Genomic DNA, 24187 nt, shown 5'->3' on the forward strand with positions numbered 1-24187 from the left:
GGTCATCGACAGATGGTTGAAAGTGGCCGTTGGCTTTTTGAAAGTACAGCCACTGATTGGTCAGCAGACAATTACGCCACACGGCATGATTTGCATAAGACTATGGCTTGGGAATCACAGATTTGCATAACGTTACGGCTGGTGATGGCTAATTGGTTGGTCGGGAATCATGCCACATGACATTTGCATAGTGCTACGGTTCAGTAAGCACTAATTGGTCATCGAGTCCGATGTTGACGCTATAAAAAGGCGACAGTTCGACACATCGGATATACGTCACTCTCGTCTAAGTTCGACTTGGGAATTTTTTTGTTCAATAATAAATGTGAATTCTTCTTCCTGGAAAAAATAAGACCTTCCCCTGAAAATAAGACCTAGCGCACTTTTCAGAGCAAAAATTAATATAAGACACTGTCTTATTTTCGGGGAAACACGGTACCAAACCTTTGTCCACATCATGCGTCAAATTTGCCAACCACTAGACGAATTACTCCAGAAAGACCAAAAGTGGCAGTGGTCGAACAAATGCCAATGGGCCTTCCAGTGCATCAAGGACATTCTCAAGTTGGATTTACTTCTCATGCACTATGATCTGACACTTGATATCATTGTCGCAGCCGATGCTTTCAAGCCTAGGACTTGGTGCAATCATCAAACACTGTCTGCCTAATGCATCAATGAAGGCTATCGCTTACTCTTCTTGTGCACTTACTCCAGCCGAGAAGAACTATAGTCAAATTGAAAAAGAAGATCTTGCACTCATCTTCGCTATTCACAAGTTCCACAAGATGATTTACGAGCAACCTTTCACACTTCTCACGGATTACAAACTTCTCCTTGTCATTTTCGGCAACAAGAAAGGTATTCCAACACACACTGCCAACCATTTGCAACCTGCTTTTTACACTTCAGAATAAATAATTCTATTAATTAAACATGAAAACAAATAATGTTGAATTAAATATCTGAATTCATTCCAAGCTTTTTACTTTTTCTTGAAATTTTTAAATTTTAAATTTATACAATTATTAAAATTATTGATAGTTGGTGGTGGTTGTGATTAATTAATAAAAAGTGTAGAATAAATTTGAAAGAACCAATATTTACACTATTGTAATTTTTTTGTTGAAATGTATTTAAAAATTTGTAAACCTGTATAGTTTCGATATCTTCATAAAATTTTAAAATCATAAAACTTTAGAATATTTTTTAATTTTTTGTTTTAGAAAAGTTCTTATTATAAAGTTATTCAGTTATTTATTAAAAATTCTGTTATGAGTAATGCAGTTGCATTTTTAGTATTGTAATGTCTAAATGAAGCAAACAAAGTAGAAATGTTTGTCTGTGTATGTGTTCCAAGGGCATTTGAATGAAATGTCCATGGCTATTGGTTTGGAAAACTTTGTATAGGGTACAATTTTGAGTAGACAAGATATTGCCATGTCCCTTGAGTACATTTTATAATTAATTATATTAATAATTACATAGTACTTGGCTGTGATATTATAAAAGTACAGTAAAATCTATGTGAACAGGAATTGCATCATACTGAATATTTTCTTCCTGTTGTGGCAGGTATCTATTTTTAACAGATTTTAGTTTTTTTTTCTAGTGTGTCCCAAAAGTATATATAATCAAAATTTTACTACTTTTCAGAATTGTTAGGAATTTAAGAGAAATGTAAATAATTTCATTTGTATATGCAAATTACTTTACATCAATTTTTGATAATTTCAAAATTAAAGATCATTATATTAATAATTTAACAGCAACAATATATTTTTGGTTGCCCCAAAAGTATAAATAATAAAACAGAATTGCAAGATATGAAGCATAAGAAACTTAAAATTACAAAAATAAAAATAAATGATATCACATAACACTTTGTTGTCAAGTAGCAATTTGAATCAAAACTTTCCAATATTCCACATGGATGAGAGTTTAGTATGGAAGAAATTGCATGAATATGGAAATTAAAAGCAAAAGGCTGTCATGTCAAGGAAATTGCTGTTTTAATGAACAGATCTACTTCTGGAATAAAATTTTGGGAAAATCATTATTAATACCTTCTAAACATCAATCAGGAAGGTCCAAATCATATCTCAAAGGGATAATAATTGGATTGTGCATCTTGCATCACAACAGAATAAATCAGTTCATCAAATTTTGTGTGAAAGTGGATTAAAAATATCAAAAATACTGTTTGTCAAAGAATTTCAGCAGTTCCATATATGAACTGTGCTGCCATGATGAAAAAAACTATCACTAAAAAAAAAGACGCAAATTGGCAAGAATGCAGTGAGCTAAAAATCACATGATGTGGAACAACTAATGGCTCTCAGTCCTTTTCAGTGATAAAAAGAAATTTAATTTGTATGACCTAATTATTGGCATGATATTAGGAAAGAAGAAAGCAGTTTTTCAGCAGGCAACAGAGTGGTGGTTATGATGTGGAGTTGCTTTGGATTTAATGGTTTATCAAATTTTGTGATTTTAACTAGGAGACAGACCTCTAAAACTTATCAAGAAATACTAAAAAATAATTTATTGGAAAAGAAATTGGAGGACCTGATTAGATTTTCCAACAGGACAATGCTAGTATTTAGTATTGATACTCAACAACTAAGTGATTCGAAGAGCATAATATTCAAGTTATGAAGTGACCGGCAAGAAGTTCAGACATAAATTTGATTAAGAACTTGTGGAGTATTCTTGCTTAAAAAATTTATGCTAATAACAAGCATTTTACAATGGTTTCAGAGCTTAAACAAAGAATCACTGAGTGCTGGTTTCAAATGGATCCAGAAATCTTACAAAATTTAATTGTATCAATATCTAATCACATTTTTGAAGTCATTAAGCATAATGGCAGTTCTATTTTGTATTAAAATAATTTTCATCAATTTATATTACGAACTGTTGTTCAAAGTTTAAACTTATCTATATTTTTGGGACATCAAAAAAGAAGTATTTTGTGTTTAACACTTTATGTAACTATCAAATATTGTAAAAACAATTATATAACATTGTACTGTGCTATAAATAAACAGTTAATAACCACTTGTATTATTAAGAAATATTTAATATATTAAAAAAATAAAATCATAGATTATCTATATGTTTGAGACACACTGTATCTTTAAACTATACCAGATAAATGTCACATAGTTATGTTCATTTTTGTAATAAAATTACTTTTATTACATACATAAGAAACGTTTTATTAGTAATTTATCTTTTTTTTTACTTCATTGCCTTGTTGAGTGTAGTTTCCAAAAAAATCTACCACATAAGTTCTATTGAATGTATTTTATTACTAGGTTTAATCAAATTAATCCAAAGTGATTTTGCTAAAGATGGGAGTATTTGAATGAAAAAATCAAGAACTATTTGATTCTAAAATGCTCTTGAACACATTTTTGAGAACTTGTGTTAGATATTCAAATACAGAATGGAGATTCTTATGAACTGAAGTGATAGCAAACAAACCAATTTGAGAACTGAGAATTAGTGTCTTGTTTTGCCATCAGAAATTCTAATTGTATTATTGTAATCTATTGTACTTTATTCTGTTCTCTTACTTCTTAAAAAATTTTAACACTAACTAATGTTAATTGTCTTGCTCTTGAATACTCTATACTAATTGGTTACTTACTACTCTGTAGTCTGTACAAGAAAAATTGACATCATATGTTACCTTATTCTTTTTGTTTTCAACAAATTACATTTGTTGGTTGTTCTTAAGAATTCAGTTCTCAGAAATTTATTCAAATTTTGAAAGCTCTTGATTCTTAAAAATATTCAATTCCACCATTGGTTAATTCCAACAAAGACTAATATTACAAAGATCTTGTGTCTGCGTGTCCCTCATTGTTTGACTTTTATTTCTCTATAAAGGTTCAAATCATTTTTGGGATAGTTTGTCATGTTCAACAGTGACCATTAGACTTGGAGGCAATTTTACTTGCTAATTCACAGCAGACTCTTAATTTGTTATTTGGGTTAAGATGATTTTTCATACCCAAAAAACCTCTTCCATTTTTTCATTAGACTGGTTTATAGTAAAATTAACATAGGAAATTGCTTGCTCTGTTCCAAAGTTTTGTTTATTTAGGAGGGTTTCTGTTTTATTCAGATTCCATTTTAGATAAATTTTACCAGTCTTATTTTAAATATCAACTATTAGGCTAAAAACATGTTGATTTGATTAATTAGATAATATGTAAATATTATTGTACTGGTGGGTGTGGGCTGGCAGGACAAACACACCTCAAAATGTAAATACAGTCTAGGGAAATTTTGGTGGCATAATTGATATTTAATGTTTCTATATTAATATAATTTAAAAAAGTAAAATAAAATGCATGAAACTAAACCAAATGATCATCATAAATAATTAGGCTATTATTTTAAATTAATAATTAGATATTAAGTAATTTCATATTAGAGATAGAAGTTAGGTACCATCTCTTATCTAAATAATTATAATAATTTATTAAATGATTTAGAACAATCTGAAAGAAAAGAACCACCCCTTAGTGGGATTTGAACCCACAACCTTCACCTACCATGCGGTGTGCTGCCAGTTACTCCACCCAGACCTTTGAGCAATTCTTTGCTTCTAGATGTATTTAAACCTAGATATAACCATTCATGGTCACTCATGGCACTGGCTGAGAACAATTCCTATGCTCACACCCTAAGTACTTCCCTGCTATGGCACATAGTTAGCTACTGCTTTATCTGAGATGGTGGCATTGATAATAAAACAAATGACTGCCATAAAGGTTAGTATCAATGTATCGTGCTTCGGGATGTTTATTATATACATACATACATACATACATACACACAGCATGTCAGGTAAAGCAATACCCAACTAAGTACCATAGCAGAGGAGTGCTTAGGCCATGACCATAGGAGTTGTCCCTAGCTGGTGCCGTGAGTGACCATAAGTGATTATATCTAAGTTTAAATACATCTGGAAGTGAAGAATTGCTCAGAGGTTGTGAGTTCAAATCCCACTATGGGTTAGTTCTTTTCTTCCAGATTGTTCTATCTCATTTAATAAATTATTAAATTTTTATAATTATTAATTTAGATAAAAGATAGCATCTAATGTCTACCTTTAATACNTACTTTGTATTAATTATTTAAAATTAGTGTAATTGTAGCCCGATCATTTAGGCCAGGGCTGCCCAATTCATTTTGGAGGCGGGCTGCAATTTCAAGTACATATCAGCTGGCGGGCCACCTAGTGAATCATACTTGCATACACTCATGATTCTTCTATAAATGGATAGGTATTTGAATCAAACAAAGCTTGAAGTTGCACATCTATATATATAAAAATGAATGTATGTCTGTCTGTGTGTGTGTCCTTCATGCATTACCACATTGTTTATTCGATTGCTGTGAAACTTTGGGAAGTTGTTTAATATACTCCAGCGAAGGTTTGTGGCATAGTACGATTGCCATGAAGCTTTGGAAAGTTTTTTAATTTTTTAATACACTCCCGCGAAGTACATTTATCCTACGATAGATGGCACGCGTTTACACGAGCATTCGCGCACAGTGTGTTCAATCGATTTCGAATTGTGAAGACCATTTCCCCCCTTCAAAAAATATCTGTATATATGCATTTGTAAACTGTTATTTANTAGTATTGATACTCAACAACTAAGTGATTCGAAGAGCATAATATTCAAGTTATGAAGTGACCGGCAAGAAGTTCAGACATAAATTTGATTAAGAACTTGTGGAGTATTCTTGCTTAAAAAATTTATGCTAATAACAAGCATTTTACAATGGTTTCAGAGCTTAAACAAAGAATCACTGAGTGCTGGTTTCAAATGGATCCAGAAATCTTACAAAATTTAATTGTATCAATATCTAATCACATTTTTGAAGTCATTAAGCATAATGGCAGTTCTATTTTGTATTAAAATAATTTTCATCAATTTATATTACGAACTGTTGTTCAAAGTTTAAACTTATCTATATTTTTGGGACATCAAAAAAGAAGTATTTTGTGTTTAACACTTTATGTAACTATCAAATATTGTAAAAACAATTATATAACATTGTACTGTGCTATAAATAAACAGTTAATAACCACTTGTATTATTAAGAAATATTTAATATATTAAAAAAATAAAATCATAGATTATCTATATGTTTGAGACACACTGTATCTTTAAACTATACCAGATAAATGTCACATAGTTATGTTCATTTTTGTAATAAAATTACTTTTATTACATACATAAGAAACGTTTTATTAGTAATTTATCTTTTTTTTTACTTCATTGCCTTGTTGAGTGTAGTTTCCAAAAAAATCTACCACATAAGTTCTATTGAATGTATTTTATTACTAGGTTTAATCAAATTAATCCAAAGTGATTTTGCTAAAGATGGGAGTATTTGAATGAAAAAATCAAGAACTATTTGATTCTAAAATGCTCTTGAACACATTTTTGAGAACTTGTGTTAGATATTCAAATACAGAATGGAGATTCTTATGAACTGAAGTGATAGCAAACAAACCAATTTGAGAACTGAGAATTAGTGTCTTGTTTTGCCATCAGAAATTCTAATTGTATTATTGTAATCTATTGTACTTTATTCTGTTCTCTTACTTCTTAAAAAATTTTAACACTAACTAATGTTAATTGTCTTGCTCTTGAATACTCTATACTAATTGGTTACTTACTACTCTGTAGTCTGTACAAGAAAAATTGACATCATATGTTACCTTATTCTTTTTGTTTTCAACAAATTACATTTGTTGGTTGTTCTTAAGAATTCAGTTCTCAGAAATTTATTCAAATTTTGAAAGCTCTTGATTCTTAAAAATATTCAATTCCACCATTGGTTAATTCCAACAAAGACTAATATTACAAAGATCTTGTGTCTGCGTGTCCCTCATTGTTTGACTTTTATTTCTCTATAAAGGTTCAAATCATTTTTGGGATAGTTTGTCATGTTCAACAGTGACCATTAGACTTGGAGGCAATTTTACTTGCTAATTCACAGCAGACTCTTAATTTGTTATTTGGGTTAAGATGATTTTTCATACCCAAAAAACCTCTTCCATTTTTTCATTAGACTGGTTTATAGTAAAATTAACATAGGAAATTGCTTGCTCTGTTCCAAAGTTTTGTTTATTTAGGAGGGTTTCTGTTTTATTCAGATTCCATTTTAGATAAATTTTACCAGTCTTATTTTAAATATCAACTATTAGGCTAAAAACATGTTGATTTGATTAATTAGATAATATGTAAATATTATTGTACTGGTGGGTGTGGGCTGGCAGGACAAACACACCTCAAAATGTAAATACAGTCTAGGGAAATTTTGGTGGCATAATTGATATTTAATGTTTCTATATTAATATAATTTAAAAAAGTAAAATAAAATGCATGAAACTAAACCAAATGATCATCATAAATAATTAGGCTATTATTTTAAATTAATAATTAGATATTAAGTAATTTCATATTAGAGATAGAAGTTAGGTACCATCTCTTATCTAAATAATTATAATAATTTATTAAATGATTTAGAACAATCTGAAAGAAAAGAACCACCCCTTAGTGGGATTTGAACCCACAACCTTCACCTACCATGCGGTGTGCTGCCAGTTACTCCACCCAGACCTTTGAGCAATTCTTTGCTTCTAGATGTATTTAAACCTAGATATAACCATTCATGGTCACTCATGGCACTGGCTGAGAACAATTCCTATGCTCACACCCTAAGTACTTCCCTGCTATGGCACATAGTTAGCTACTGCTTTATCTGAGATGGTGGCATTGATAATAAAACAAATGACTGCCATAAAGGTTAGTATCAATGTATCGTGCTTCGGGATGTTTATTATATACATACATACATACATACATACACACAGCATGTCAGGTAAAGCAATACCCAACTAAGTACCATAGCAGAGGAGTGCTTAGGCCATGACCATAGGAGTTGTCCCTAGCTGGTGCCGTGAGTGACCATAAGTGATTATATCTAAGTTTAAATACATCTGGAAGTGAAGAATTGCTCAGAGGTTGTGAGTTCAAATCCCACTATGGGTTAGTTCTTTTCTTCCAGATTGTTCTATCTCATTTAATAAATTATTAAATTTTTATAATTATTAATTTAGATAAAAGATAGCATCTAATGTCTACCTTTAATACCAAATTACTTAATATCTAATTATTAATAATAGCAAAATATAGCCCAATTATTTACGGTGATCATTTGGTTTAATATGGATGCATCAGATTTTGGAATGTTTACTATAGTTGATTCATTTTTTGAAACCATGTTTTCGTATTTATTTACTATTGAACACAAGACTGTGTTATTATTGAAACACTTGGCGTTTATCCACTTTATTCAGTTGATACGGGCACTTTTAATAATTTTATTATTAACAAGTGTTTTAATAATAACACAGTCTTGTGTTCAATGGTAAATAAATGTTTATTATATTTATAAAATGTATGAAAATTATTTGTTTAGATATCCTGTGATTCTTTCTATCGAAAATCATTGTACTCTTCCTCAACAAAGGAAAATGGCAAGTGCCTTTATAGAAGTATTTGGAGGTAAGATATTTAATTTTGTTGTTGTTTATAGTAATTTGAAACAAATGATCTCTGGGTTTCTGTAGATAGCCTAACTGTAGATTTTTTCTGGAGGAACAGAATTTAGTGAATAATTTATTTATTTATTGCTGAATTTTTTAAGTTATAACATACATTCAAAAAACCAAAAATTACCAAAAGAGAAATAAAATTTAATGAGAAACTAAATTTTTGACAGCTGTTTGTAATCATCATCTGATTACAGCAAACTTTTAAAAACAAGGCATTATCTGATTGGTTAATGAAGCAAATGCGAATAAAGGTGTAAATCAATTTAAAAAAATTGATTTACTGGACTTCAAAAAGGGCCTTTCACACTTGCAAAACTATGTTATTGACCTTATAATTAAGTGTTATCTTTCCTGTATGCTTTATATATCTTCAGTTTTTTCAAATTCTTGTGTCTCTGGAGTGATATATGAGGTATGCCTTGTCCAGGTCCATATGAACTTGATTGTCAGTAGCACAAGTCACTTAAGTGGTTCGTGTTACTGACAATCAAGGATGCTACACATAGAGCTCCATTAAAAGATGATGTCATTGTTAGTCCAGCACATCTGAAAGATGACTGACTAACAATGACATCATTGCTGTCAAAGTGGATAAGACTAAGGACGTTATGAAGAGATCAACATACTACCAAGGCAATATAAAATATATCAATGACACAGAGGGCACAGAAGCTTTTACCAGTTACCTACAAAAACTTCATAACAGGGTTCTGTGTTTTACAAATACTCTCTTAGCTAGCATATTACATATGAAAAACACCTCCTAACCTGCCACTGATGAGGATTTCTGCTTTCACCAAGATACATAAGTTTGGCACTCAACTATGTCCTGTTGTGAACAGATTTATTTTGTGATAATACACATTGAAAGGATACATAATCATTATATTAGTGACAACATGGAAGTTACCACCATACTATTAACAATCCTGTAAATTCAGTAGAACACCTGCATGACATATGGCTTGGAAATAAAACATGCATTACAGTCTCCAATATTGATTCAATCTATCATCAATAAAAATAGAGCCTTGTTTTTTGCAAGCTCTGGAACTTTCTGTTCTAACATCTCTGTGACCTTGGAAAATTCATTCAAACATTCTGGAACTGGCTGACCTAGTTTGCTACTTTTCATTCTTCTAATTTGAAAGGCTAGCATACAAGAAGGCAGAGGCATCTTAGTAGGAGGCTCAACTTTTCAATACACTTTGTGAACTTGTAGACTGACAACTGAAAAACAATCCTCCCATCATTCGAGCAAAACATAATGTTATGCTCCAGATACATTCTCATTATCTGGTGCCGCCAACCATGAATACAAGAATTTTTGGATTCCATACATAGCAATCCCTTTGGCCTCCACCTATGTGTTGAGTAGGAAAATCTTTCCACAGTTCAATTCCTCGACATCATGATCACAATTTGAAATGGCCTTATCATCACCTCGATTTTTCATAAGTTTTTATACTACTCAATTTTTATTCCTGTTGCTTCAAGGGATCCCTTTTTTTTTAAATTGCAGTTTTCAGAGCCCTTGTAAGAAAGACCTTCACACACACTCACACCCTTCTATTGAAGAAGCCAGGACAGAAGAACTAAAATACATCATGCACCTTACTGTACAGCATGATTATCTGTCCAAAATAATTAAGGGTCAAATCAACAGATACACATCCTTTTTTACACACCACAAAATGGAAGTAAAAACTACCAAGCCAGTAAGATACAAAAACACCTCAGATGCATCTTCTGGGAGATAGAAAAAGCAAATAATGCCTCAATTGCTTATAGAAGAAATTCCATGGAATACAACAGACACAGAACCAACTTCCATTGTGTATAATACAAAAAACAAATACTTCTTAAACGTTTTTCAACTCCTTCTGAGTTCTTCTTCAAATGCAGGCCTCGGAGTCACTCACTTTTCTCACTTGTACTCACTTTTTTCACCTTTCTGGCCATTTTCTCTCTTTTCTCACTTTTTGGTCATTTCCACATGATCAGTTAAGATGTGGGATCAATCAAAAATAATTTTAAAGCAAAACGATCTGCCAAATTATCATACTATCAGACTAGAACTTTCTGGAAGACCCTGAATGGGATTCAAAACCACAACTTCCGCTTACTGTTGTTAGGTTATAGGAAACAAAAATTTCTTTCACATATGTAAAAAATCTTTCATGCACTTAAAATATTCCTCTCATTACAAATCCAGGAGCCAATATTGAGTAAAGTTATGTACTTGTGCCATATTGTCGTTATTAGACAAAATCTAGTTCTTTAGAGTTGCATTTCTATCTATGGGGATTAAAAATAAGTATTTTAAACACCCTACATTTTTGGCTGTTTTCTAAGAAAATCTCTTTGTAGGGGAAAACACGCTATGCCGAGGGATTAATCTCTCAAGCTGACAACACTGCTGCTGCTTCTAAATTTAAAATATATTATGATTATTAAAATTAACACAATATAGTGGTGTAACCTCCTACCTCTAGACAAATTATTTTGTTTCTGACCATTTAATTATTCTTATTATAGCCCAATAATTTGGCAGATCATGTGGTTTTAATTAACAATTGGGTTATGGAATTGTCATTTACAAGAATATTTTTTACTTTATTTATCTTTAAATAATTTCATAAACTTGAGTTAAATAGAATAAAGTTATTTTAATGATTTTATAGCATATTGTTAACGTTTAATCACATCTATATATTCCTAAATGTATGTGTAAATTGACTACAAGAATAATTATTTTGTGTAGTAAGTATTATTTTCATAAAATGTGTGATTACTCTTGTGATAAATGTCAACTTCTGGGAGTTTATTCCATTCCTCTGTTGGACCACAAAAGTTGGAGTATATAGGAGCTACAGCTTATTCCTTTAGTCATTGAATAAAAGAACACCTAATGTCAATCAAAAAGTGTCGAACCACACCATATCTCATAATTACTCCACAGATATCAACTATCTCAAGCACTTGAAAAAACTGGAGATATACAAAGCATGTAAGAAAAACACAATTACAAGGATAATAATTCCCTTTTGTGAGCATGGAGGTCTTTTCTGAAATCTGGTAAATCAATTTTTTCTAATTGATTAACACCAGTATTTATGCTTGTTTCAATAATTAATCGTATACCATCTTGTTTTTAAAATGATTTTGTTTGATTGATTTGTATGTTTGTTTTTAGAACCTGATGATGATTAAATTTTACATTTCTTTTTCTGGACTTCTGGTTTTGTTTTTTTTTGTGTGTATGTTATACTTTTATCCAGTATTAGTTCTATATACAGTAGTATCTGCTTATAGCAAACCTGTACGGGCCATTGGAACTGGTTCATTATATTGGATAAGAAATTAAACATAGTGTAATTTTGAAAAACTAAAGTGTAATGTCTCAAAGATAAAATGTAACAAATTATTACATAGGAAGTTGCATGATAAAACATCAATATAAATATGCATTGTTACTTAAAAACTTCATTTTTGTTTGTTGATTTTTGCTAGTTGCATAGCATTCTATAATATATAGAACCACCTCGGCAAAACTATTTAAAATATTTTGTGGAGTATTATGCATTTGTAAAAAATTTCAATTAACAATAGTGTTTTGTAAAACTTCAGAAATTGGTGTTATCGAAATGTCGACATGTCTGCGTATGTTGTATCATCATCTTTATCTTCACTAATTTCCTTAGTTTTGGAAGATACTGAAGCTATAATATCATCATTGGTCAAAAGTTCTGTATTAATAACAATGTCATCAACCCTGGCATATTCTTCAAAATCATAGTCAGAAAATGCACCCAGTAACTGCAGAGGGGCACATCTTGAACATATTTGTTCCATCATTTGTAAGTTTACTTTTCAAAAGTTCATTGATTGGAAGGTTATCATCTAATTCTAACTCTTCTCCATTAGTTAGTAAAAAACCAGCATGTCAAAAACAATTTACTATTATTTGCATTGGTACATTTTGCCATGCCAAATGGACAAAGTCTATTGCATCAAGAAGATTTATAGAAAATGATTTTTTCCTATTATCTGTAGAAGTTATCATTTTCAAAAGGAGAATTTTCAAATAGCTGCTCTTTAAGCTGTGTATAATCCCTTGATCTAAAGGCTATAGTTTTGAACTTGTATTGGGCGGCATGAACACCAATGTAATACAATGTAAGTTCTTGATGTTAAGTTGCACGGGCAATTGTCAATCAGTAATAAAATTTTTTGTGTTTTTCTCAGTTTTTCATCCCATCTTTGCAGTTTGCCACAGAAAATGTCACAGGTCATCCAAGCTCTTTGGTTAGATTTGTAGTTTACTGATAGCCATTGATTTTTAAAACATCTTGGAATTTTTGATTTACCGATTACTAACAATTTTCTTTTTTCTGTTTCCATAAGATTTGCTGCTTCTTTACATAACTTTTTCCCTGCACAGCTTTTTCCTTTGAATTTTAGCATCTTATTTGGTGTAAGCTTATAATAAGCATTCATTTCATCTGCATTAAAGATATCAAAATGTTGGAAATTTTCTCTAATTTTTGGTCACTTATTTTGCAACCAGTCTTCTACCATGTTCATGTTTACTGCAGTTGCTTCTCCAACAATTTTTCAACTTCCAATACTATGTTTTTTTTTTTAATCTTTCAATCCAACTTCTACTGCATTTAAACTCGGCATTCTTGTCCAGTTTTCTTACTAACTCTTCTGCTTTTGACTGCAATATAGCACCACTAATGGTCGTGTTCTTAAGTCTCTATTGAGAAAACCATTTTAGCAACACTTGATCTAATTCATCATGCACTGATTTTCTAAGCTTTTTAGCATTCAAATTGTCACATTTGAAACTTGTGAGTATTTTGTTTTTTCTTCCAAATGGTAGCAACTGTCGATTTAGTTATGTGTATTTCTTTACATAATTTGTTTTGTTTTACATCATTTTCCAACTTTTTAATGTTGTTTGTAATGTAAATGACTTGCATTTCTGTTCACACTGATTAGGGCTTAGTCATCATATTTTACAAGGATGTACGCACAGTACTTCATAATTCTGACTTAGCAAACAACAAGAGTTGGTATGCTCAAGATTATGCACAGTTTGTTATTTTTTATAACCAGTGTCAGTGAAAAGAATTTTTTTAACCAATAACAACTGTCAAATTTGAAACACTATTTTCAGTTGAAATTTTCTAGCGAATGAAAAGCATACTTTCTATTTCCAAATACTTATATAATGAACTAACTGGATAAATATATTATGAATAAAACACACCTTTAATAATCCAGCTAATAAAAATTAATAAGATAAAAACGTTTTCGATCATTCCTTAACGATCTTCTTCAGTTACTATAACATAGAATAAAATCGAACACAAAAAAGAACTTAAATACAAAATTAAAATATAAATAACGGAAAAGTAGCTGCGGTGATAAAATAAATATAAAATATAAATTAAGCCCAAAAAATGTCCCTTAACAAAAATAAGAATAAATAAAGCCATTAATTCTAGTAAAAGGATCATCATGTGGTAGGTAAAGAGTCTGCATCTTTATGGTTGATGCAACCAGTTTTCTTGTGTGCCTTAAAGATCTCTAATTTCTCTAGATAATCTAGAGAAATTAGAGATCTTTAAGAGCACACAATTTCTCTAGATTATCTAGTTAGATTCTAGAGAATCTAGATTCTTTAGATTATCTAATTTCTCTAGATAATCTAGAGAAATTAGAGATCTTTAAGGCACACAAGAAAACTGGTTGCATCAACCATAAAGATGCAGACTCTTTACCTACCACATGATGATCCTTTTACTAGAATTAATGGCTTTATTTATTCTTATTTTTGTTAAGGGACATTTTTTGGGCTTAATTTATATTTTATATTTATTTTATCACCGCAGCTACTTTTCCGTTATTTATATTTTAATTTTGTATTTAAGTTCTTTTTTGTGTTCGATTTTATTCTATGTTATAGTAACTGAAGAAGATCGTTAAGGAATGATCGAAAACGTTTTTATCTTATTAATTTTTATTAGCTGGATTATTAAAGGTGTGTTTTATTCATAATCTATTTCCAAATGTATGGGAAATTGATATTAATGTCAAAACCCAAAATAATTACTATATATAATGCAAAAAAATATATTTATTAGTAAAAGACCAAATATGTATAATCAAGAAATAATGTTAGAGAATAATTTGCAAATAAAGATAATTTATTGAAAAAGCAAAACAAATATATACAAAAAACTTTTGAAAATTGGGGATTTACAAATTAAGCTACAACAATCTTTGAACTATCTCCACAAAAACTAACAAGCAAAATATGAAAAAAAAGTTGAAAAAGCTCAATGAATCTAACTAATTCATCTAACCATCACCAAAAAAAATGTCACTGGAACTGGAAAGCCTTTTGTCAATCTTATTTGATCCTTACCACCACCCTGTTCGATTCTTCAATTTGTTTCTTTCTTATTCTGCATTTGGAATGATGTTACAATCATATACCCACTTAACCTTATTTACATACTTACAAGTCTGTTTAAAAAATACGCGGACTGTTTGAATTTCAGTTTGCTCCAGTTGGTTTCAGAGGAATCAGCTTGGTGTCGCTAGGTTTGTACAGATTGTCTGGTGATTAAACCATTTCCCGATTACAGATATCTTTACTTGTTGATTAGCTACGTGGTTTTTAGTAAAGTGCAATTTTTTTCGTTTGTCAGATTTCAGAATGAATGACCTGATGGAGCAATGACTAGCTGTGAAATTTTGTGTTAAACTTGGAAAATCTGCGACTGAAACATTTGCTATGCTCAACCAGTGGGTGGGTGAAACGTCCCCAGACCCAAAAAAGCTCGCCAAGTTCAATTCAATTTCAAGGTGATGCTGACAGTTTTCTTTGATGCTAAGGGTGTTGTTCACCATGAGTACCTCCCCCAATGCTCCACAGGGAACCAGACTTACTACGTTGAAGTTCTGAAATGTCTGAGGGACTCCATCTCTTGCAAAAGGCCAGAAATGTGGAGGAGTAGCAACTGGTATCTTCATCATGACAATGCTCCAGCCCATTTAGCCTTCAGAACTCATGAGTTTTTGGCCAAACACTCAATCACTGTTCTTCCCCACCTCCTACTCACCTGACCTTGCTCCTTGTGACTTTTTCTTGTTCCCCAAACTCAAAAGACCCTTGAAAGGAAGAAGATTTGAGACGATTCCCGAGATTAAGGCAAATGCAACGAAGGTGCTGAAAGACATTACAAAAGAAGTGTACCAGGACTGTTTCAACAAGTGGAAACACCGTTGGGATAACTATGTGCATTGGGAAGGAGAGTACTTTGAAGGGGACCCAGACCTGTAACTTCTACATAAAGTACATTTTGTTTTATGACGTCAGTCCATGTATTTTTTGAACAGACCTTGTACTCATTAAAACTTCATTCATTCTAGTAATTGGTCTTGTTAATTCGTTTCATATCCCTTACAAGTAGTTTTATAATTCTTTTATTGTGTTTTTGATGACAATTTGGAGTGGGAGATTATTCTTTTAACTTTCTATGAAATTCTACCCAGAGATGTCGTTTCTGGGTCGATGACATCATAAGTTGCCACCAGCAGTCGTGCATGGGTGAGGCGCAGTAGTCTATCCTTAACAAAATAAAATGCCACAAAATAAATAGAATAATGAACAAAAAATAATCCCCAAACAAAATAGAACAAGTTGGAATCGACTCCTTACAATCTTTTTGATATCAACATTTATCAGTGTCCATTTTCTAAGAAATTTCTTTAGATACTAATTAGAAAGTATTTTTCATAAATCATATTTTACCAAAAGTAAAATTCAATGTTGGAGTTGCCAGAGTTGGAAGAATATAATCAACTCCACCCTAAAACATCTGACTGATGACTCCGATTCTGACTCCACAACACTGCTTGCATTGCTTTAGTCATTTCTTTATCACTGTCAAATTATTGTTCCACTAAACATGACTTTCAGTATAGAAATAGCAGAGGTCAGAGGTTACAAGACTAAGTTCTTAGGGTGGGTGATGGTATATATATCATCAGAGTTGTTTTACAGTAGGCTTGTTGAACATAGATTTGTTGTGCATTCTCATGAAGTAATGCTCTGTAAGTCTTATTGTTTGTTTTCAATAGTCTGTCATAATTTTTTCAAAATCTCATAATTGTTTGTGTTTATTGTTTCTCTGTGATTTGGAAAATCAATCAGCAAAATGTTACTATCTTGTGTTAGGCCCTGTACACACTAGGCGTTCGACGAGCGTTTAGCGGAGCATGCGCACTGGCTCGGTTTGGAAATGGATGTGGAAGTGATTGCTTGTGTGTGGATCCTCTATCGTCGCTATAAAAGACGACGGCGGAGGCAAAGAGAATTTTGGGTGCACCCAATATTACGAGATAGACTGACGCATGAAATGTTTGCGACGTTGTATCCAAAACTAAGACAAAATAAATTCAAGTTTTTTAATTCTTTTAAAATATCTATAAAATCCTTTGACGATGGTTGGTCTCTTTTAGATTTCATCAATAAATAGATCAGTATCGAAATGATCGTTCTCCATTTCAGCACATATATCTCAAAGCGCTCGGCTGACGCCCGCAAAACGCGCGATCGCATGTACGGTAACATGGCAGCACATATATCTCAAAGCGCCCGTAAAGCGCTCGCAAAACGCGCGTTTTAACAAAAATCTATAAGCGCTCGCAAAACGCGCGTTTAATGCGCGCTTGGCTTTTGAGTGTGTACGGCTACATAGAACTCTTGGTTCTTTTAAACGCGCGTTGAAAAACGCCTAGTGTGTACAGGGCCTTATAAAATCTTGTAGCAAGTGAGATATTCTAACATAATTAAAAATGTCTACTAAATATTGAAATAGTCTGATGTTTCTTACTTTTGTAATAATAATGTTTTGACAAAACTCGATTTATCTCACCTTCAATTAGAATTTTTCTGAACATTACTCATACTTTATGTAAATTATCTTAGTTTTTATTTTTGTTTATTTTTTCTTTATGAAGATATTATTTACCAAACTTGAAAATAGCTTTTCATAGAAAAATGAATAAACTGTGTCACTTGTATAGAAATTTTACAAATATTTCTATTACAAAAGTTTATCAGTTTTATTTTTAATTTGATTTTGTCTCAGTATTTTCATACTTTTTTGATTCAATTTATTTGTTTTATGAATAAACATTTATTTAAAAGTTTTTAAAACAATTAAATTTTAATTTAGATATGCTTTTGACTCAGCCTATAGACAAAGATGAAGTGAAAATGCCATCACCACATCAGCTAAAGAAGAAAATAATAATTAAGGTATTTAATTTTATAAAATATTAATTATAATTATGATTTTTATAATGAGCTGTGATATTGTTATGTAAGTTGGATGTTTTTATGGAAATAAAAGTTAAAGAATTAAAGAAATAAGTTAATTTACTTAATATAAACACACATAAAAACCTTTACTTGACCAGTAAAAATATATTTAATGAAAACAACAAACGTTTTCGACTGCCTTCCTCAGTCGAAATAAGTTAAAAAGATTTTCAATACACATGAGTCTCAGTGCCAGTGAATGGTCAATTTTCTAAATTATCATTTTAAAAAATAGTTATACAATATTCACATTGTCTTCAAAAGATAATGAAATTCCATTTTCTAGTAATTTCAGGGCTTCATAGTAGGTCTCTGTAATGGAAAAAAGTTTTCTTTATTTAACAATGATCCATAAAAGTTGCATTTTCAGAAGTCCTTAAAGTAACTTTGTTTTGAAAATTAAAATACACAACTACTTAATATTACATAATGAATTAATATTAATTGCTAAACATATGTGGGTTGGAAATTTAGTAGTGGCAACAGTGCTATAGTAACCCAATGCAATGCAACCAGCTAATGCTGCCTAGACCAGATATTAGTTACATACCTACCTACCTTACCTCAGAGCAAAGACACAACCTTTTATACATTTTGAAAATAGTATGTGGTGATGATACAGTGATGACACTTTTATCAAAAATCCTACAACAACACATACTACTGTTCAAGAAACAGGCAAGAACACATTTTGCTGCTGGAAAATAAATTCTAATAATATCATCTTTATTTATGAAACCTGTGTTTGAGCATTTCGAGAGTTTTCAACCTCAACGACATTTATCAGAAAAAAGTCACTGTGATGTACCATGTTTTCCCAAAAATAAGACCTGGGGCCATATTCTGGTCAATTACCTCTCATCTCTTCTTTCAGAGACAAATGACATCAAAACAAGAGACAAAATTCATCTCTCAGAGACAGAGGTGATTCTGGCCACTTTTAACCATCTCGTCTTTGTTGTCACATCACGATCCTATTAGGTTGATTATACATGTTTGGGTTTTCTGCATGCGCAACATGGTATAGAATTTTAATCAATGAAATTGTAAAATTTTCAAAAATGCAGAGTACGTACTTATAGATTACGTGATGAGGAAATCGCGAGCTCAAATAAAGCACGTAATTTTGACGAAGATATGTTGTTTGTTTTATAACATTTTTACAGATTGTAATTCAAATTGTCTCTTAACAAATAAAAATTTTAATAACTTAAGTTAGAAAAGTGTGTGTACTTAGTTAAGGAGAAATTAGATGGCAATATCTTGAAAAATACTTAGAGGCAGATAAGATTAACATCATATTCAATAGTTTAATAATTGATGTAGGATAATTAAAAATGATGGAATCCTTGGTGTTTCTGAATAGGCACTGGGAAAAAATCAGAAGCATTTTCTCACTCAAAATATTCTTTACCAAGATAGAGAACATTCTCTAATACAATTGTACAGTGCGAGTAGCATATAGTCATCCATATTGGATATAATGAAATTAAGGCAAAAGATGAGAGACCAGTCAAAAGACAACTATCCACTTGTCTCTGAGAGACAAGAGAATCTTTGAGAGAAAAAGTTGTCCAGAATCGCGTTTGGAGAGATGTGATGATCTCTCGAGACGTAAACAAATGATTAGCCAATCAGTGACCAGCTTGTAACATAGATACTATGTCTCAGAGACAAGAGTCAATGACCAGAATATGGTCCCTGATTTTATATTAATTTTTACCCCAAAAGATGCATTATATCTTATTTTTAGGGGATGTCTCATCCAAAAGTGCTTGCTTGGGTATTTGCAAATGTTTAATTATAATTTTTATTATCATTTATTTTAAGAATTAATGTCAATAATAATAATCATTTATATTTAATTATNAGGGATGGACCTTATATTACGAGAATCCCGAAAAATCGTGCTAGGGTTGAGTTCATAGATTAATTAATCGTACGGTAACACTCGTCCTATCGTTTCTAATTTTGTTTCTGTAATATAAATTTATTTTGTAACTTTTGTATTAGTACTTATGTGGAATTGGAACCATATTAATATTTTTATTTTATAATTCAGTACATCCGTTGTGGGTTGCAACGGACGTATTAAATACATTCATCTGGCCGACGATCTTAACTGGGGCTTATTTTAGGGGTAGGACATATATTGTGAGCATCCTGAAAAATCATGCTAGGGCTTATTTTTGGGGAAATACAGTAGTTACCTAACCTGACCTAGCTTGTGTCGTACTCCTTTATCCACCAGTCCATACAGAAATGTAGTAAGTGCATCCTTTAACTCCTCTTTCATTGCAAAGTGTATTCCATCCAAGGCATTCAGCTACAGGAAAAGATAGCAATCTTTTCCTGTAGCTGAAGTTGCTTATGCCCGGTCTGAGTTGTAAGCTAGATGGACCAAGACTTCTGATAAAAACTAGCAAGGAGTTCTTCATTGTCTGGGTGTTGTGGGGACAGATGTTATGAAGGAAGACAGTTTTAGCAGACAACAGTCCTTTCCTGTGATTTGCAATTCTGAATGGCTTGCCACAGTTTTTTCAGCGTCAGCATTGATTGTGGCTCTCTGGAACAAGGAACTCTACAAGCAGTGGCTCCTTTTCTGTCTAGAAGAAACTGCCATGATGTTTCATGTTGAAAGAGTGTTTGCATTTTTGTGGTTTGGTTGATGAATGTGTGTGATACCATTGCATTGACTGGTGTTTACTCATGGGCATACTATAGTAACCCATGTTTTGCCACCTGTCATAATATAAGTCAGGAGTGTATCTCCTCTTGAGTACTAATCCAGAAACCCAGAAACACAAAGCAACACCAGGTACAGTTTGTTTTGTGTTGTATTGAAAGCATGCATGGAACGTATCTCACAGATTTTTTGATATTTGAGGTGCACTGTGACCATTTTGTGGGGCATTGCTTGTGAGAATCATGTAGAAATGCCTCATAAATTTCATCAAGAGTTTAACACTAATTCAGTTTAATGAAATCATTCATAATGACATATTGGTGCCTGGTTCGTTGTTCATCCTGGATGTTCTTTCTTCCTTCATTAAACTTTTAACGTCATTACCACACTGTTGATTTGTCTATAACATCACCATACATGTCCAAATTTGACAAAGAATTTTACATGATCTCACACTTTCTTGCATTCATAAAACAAATGACAGACTTCACTTTACAAACAGTAGGATCCTTTACTTTCTTGTTTATTTTAAACTTACACTGTGATACAATGGGCCATCATACCACAATTATATTCATACAGAGACTGGACAACATGTGACTGCAAGTGCTCGGCATTTGCAGTCACATATTGTCCATGTTAGACGTACATGTTTTACAACTCCTCAACTATAGTGCTCGCGAGATCTTGTTCCGTATTTTAAAAAATGAAAATCCCTGTTTTTTTATATAGTTGTGTTTTTTCTCTCTCTCTGTAAAGTTTGTAACTGCTTTGTGATCTGTGTAAATAACTTCAATAAAGTTTTTTTTGAAGACATTGCTGGTACATATAATTTGTCATTCTATCCTGCGCTATGAATGGACGAATTATCATTAACATATCGACACTAGAGTTAATGATAAAAGACCTTTACCCTAACAATCCAGTCTTTGCTTGAATTTGTTCATTTGAAAATGAGTACTACTTTATGGATTGCTTGATAAATGTTTTTGTATATTAAAAATCAAATGATTGAAAGATTTTGTTAAGAAATTATTTAGAGTTATTCAAGCATACATCACTCAGTGAAAGTTAACAGTGTAAGAAAATATCTGATCAAATTGATCAGATATTTTCTACAGATTAATATAAAAATTGTATATTAAATTTCTAAAGTAATAATTTAAAAAGTTAACAATGCACAGCTCCTGTGTACTGTATGTTTCAGAAAATGTATAATAATATCTATATTTTATGTTATTTTTATTAAAATATTGCAGTTTTATATTTTATCATTATGATATATAGTTAATTATTTATTATTTTAAATAATTTTAGTAATAAAATATTCTTTTTATAGCATAAGAAACTTCCTGAAGGCACTGATGAAAATACAGTTTTTTCAAGGAATGAAGAAAGTAAATATTGTAGCTTTAAATAATAAATATTAATAATAATTTACAGTAGTATTGCATTTCCAATTTAATTTGTTTCTGAAGGTTGTTCAAAGTCCAAATAATGAAAAGTCAATTAATACATTTCTAGACCTTAAACAATATCCATTTCAATAAATTTAAACAGAAAATACACATAATTTAAGATAAAAATAGCATAATTAGATACACTAAATAATAAATTAAGGCATAAAAACAATAAATAAAATATGTAAATACTGTATAATAAATTGAAAATTGCATTTACTGTACCTTAGTGAAGAGTGGTGGTGATCCATTTCTTAAAGTTACTAAGCAGCTTTCTTGGCCTTCTCACAAATAATTCTCTTGGAGATAATATTGACTGCCAATTTCTTCTCATTCACACGGAGTTTTTTTATCTCAATAAAATATAATTCCTCAGAGTCAACTTTAAATTGCTTCTTTGTTCTTAACAATGGTGTACACTGTTGACTTCGGCATCTTAAACATAGCTACCAGATATGCCACACATGTACTGCTTTCATGCTTTGCAGTAAGTTCCTTTTTCACTTCAGTTGTCAATACTAAAACCTTTCCTTAGACTTTGTTGCTTCCATACTCTTGGATGCCATGGTTAATAGGTAGGGTTTTATATATATATAACCAAACATATCAAAAATAAAGTGAAAAAAGCACTGAAAACACACAAGCATAACACAAACGATGCTTCTACAGTGAGTACGAGAGATGACTTGGATGCACATGGTGTTTATGTAGCAAGCACAATTTTCACTGTTCATAAGTTTGAATGTAGAAACATCATTTAAACTTCAGGTCAGCTTTCTCTTTGGAATGCTTAAAGTTAGTCTTTCAGACTATGAGGTATTACTGTATTTTAATATAAACCAGAGAACCAGGATGATTCAGTTATCATAACAAAATTAACTACACTTCACATCAAAATAGTTATGATGTAATAAACTCATTGTCTTATGGTGTTAAAAATAACTTTTTATTCAAAATTACAAGTACTTTTCAAGAGCTTATAACTTCTTATCAGGCCTTAGGAGGAGCTTTTCATTTCAATTGGAATTATTGATACATTGAACAAGATTTTTCTACTTGAACAAAATAAGAATATCACAGGCAAATTTTTAAAAATTGTTCCATATGCATGCCCATAGAATGTATGAAAATTTGAAATTTGATGATGATAAAAATTAAAAATTATTAAGATTAAAAGTTAAAAGGTTTTTAAACAATAAATGGAATGCTTTTTTACAATTAGTCCATAGTTTTATGATTTAAACCAATTAAATAATGTTATCCATAGTTTGGAATGTTGGCAGTGACACTGTTACAAGGTAGGAAGCAGATGTAGAATGCCTCCCATAAGAACATTCTTCCATCCTGGCATTGTTTAAGAATTAATGCATGGGACCAGAGAGATTCATAATCTTGGTTCTTTTGGCCAGTTCTGTTTTGCTATTTCATATGTTTTCCTGATGTCTGGAGCATTTCAGTAGTAGCTTCAATATAATTGATTGTTGTCCCTGAGAGATGGTGTTGTAGAGGTATGGCATATACTTCCAAGTTTTCCAGAAATTATAAGCTTTTATTATAATCTCATACAGTTTTGCAGTATCTTTTTAAGTTGACCTCATCTCTGTAATTACATAAATGCCCATGCAATGTAAGTTGGGGCCAGTGGAATGATAAACTTGAATTTTCTGGATGTGCATGTGATGGCTAATGACAGCAGTCCCAAGCATGGCATTGTGAGCTGTAGATAAGGTTCTTTTTGTGCACAGAGTGGTTAGTGGAAAGACTGTTCTTTTTACACAGTTAACAAGGTATCTATCTGTCTCTCTCTCAGCAATATTAATTATACTAAGGCATACATCTGATTTCTATTTGCCGAGTTTTTTCTTTATTCCGAACGTTTTCAGCCTATTTGGATAGGCCATCTTCAGGCTTTACAATCATCGTTCCAAATGGAACCATTTATTCAAATTTATTTCATTTTGAATTTGAACGTTTTAACA

The 24187-nt window shown here is 31.4% G+C and overlaps 1 protein-coding gene across 1 annotated transcript in view; it reads left to right on the plus strand.

The window, feature by feature from the left end:
• LOC111628132 (1-phosphatidylinositol 4,5-bisphosphate phosphodiesterase gamma-1-like) overlaps positions 1 to 24187 on the plus strand; it is a 129192-nt gene that overhangs the window by 37441 nt on the left and 67564 nt on the right. Inside the window, exons 2-4 of the mRNA XM_023371857.1 lie at positions 8521 to 8606; positions 17917 to 17999; positions 22088 to 22145. Of these exons, the coding sequence (XP_023227625.1) occupies positions 8521 to 8606; positions 17917 to 17999; positions 22088 to 22145 (227 nt within the window). The remainder of the gene's footprint in view (positions 1 to 8520; positions 8607 to 17916; positions 18000 to 22087; positions 22146 to 24187) is intronic.

Source organism: Centruroides sculpturatus, unplaced genomic scaffold (genome assembly GCF_000671375.1).
Source record: "Centruroides sculpturatus isolate CEXI.00-Female unplaced genomic scaffold, Cexi_2.0 scaffold511, whole genome shotgun sequence".
NCBI classification, from domain to species: Eukaryota; Metazoa; Arthropoda; class Arachnida; order Scorpiones; family Buthidae; genus Centruroides; species Centruroides sculpturatus.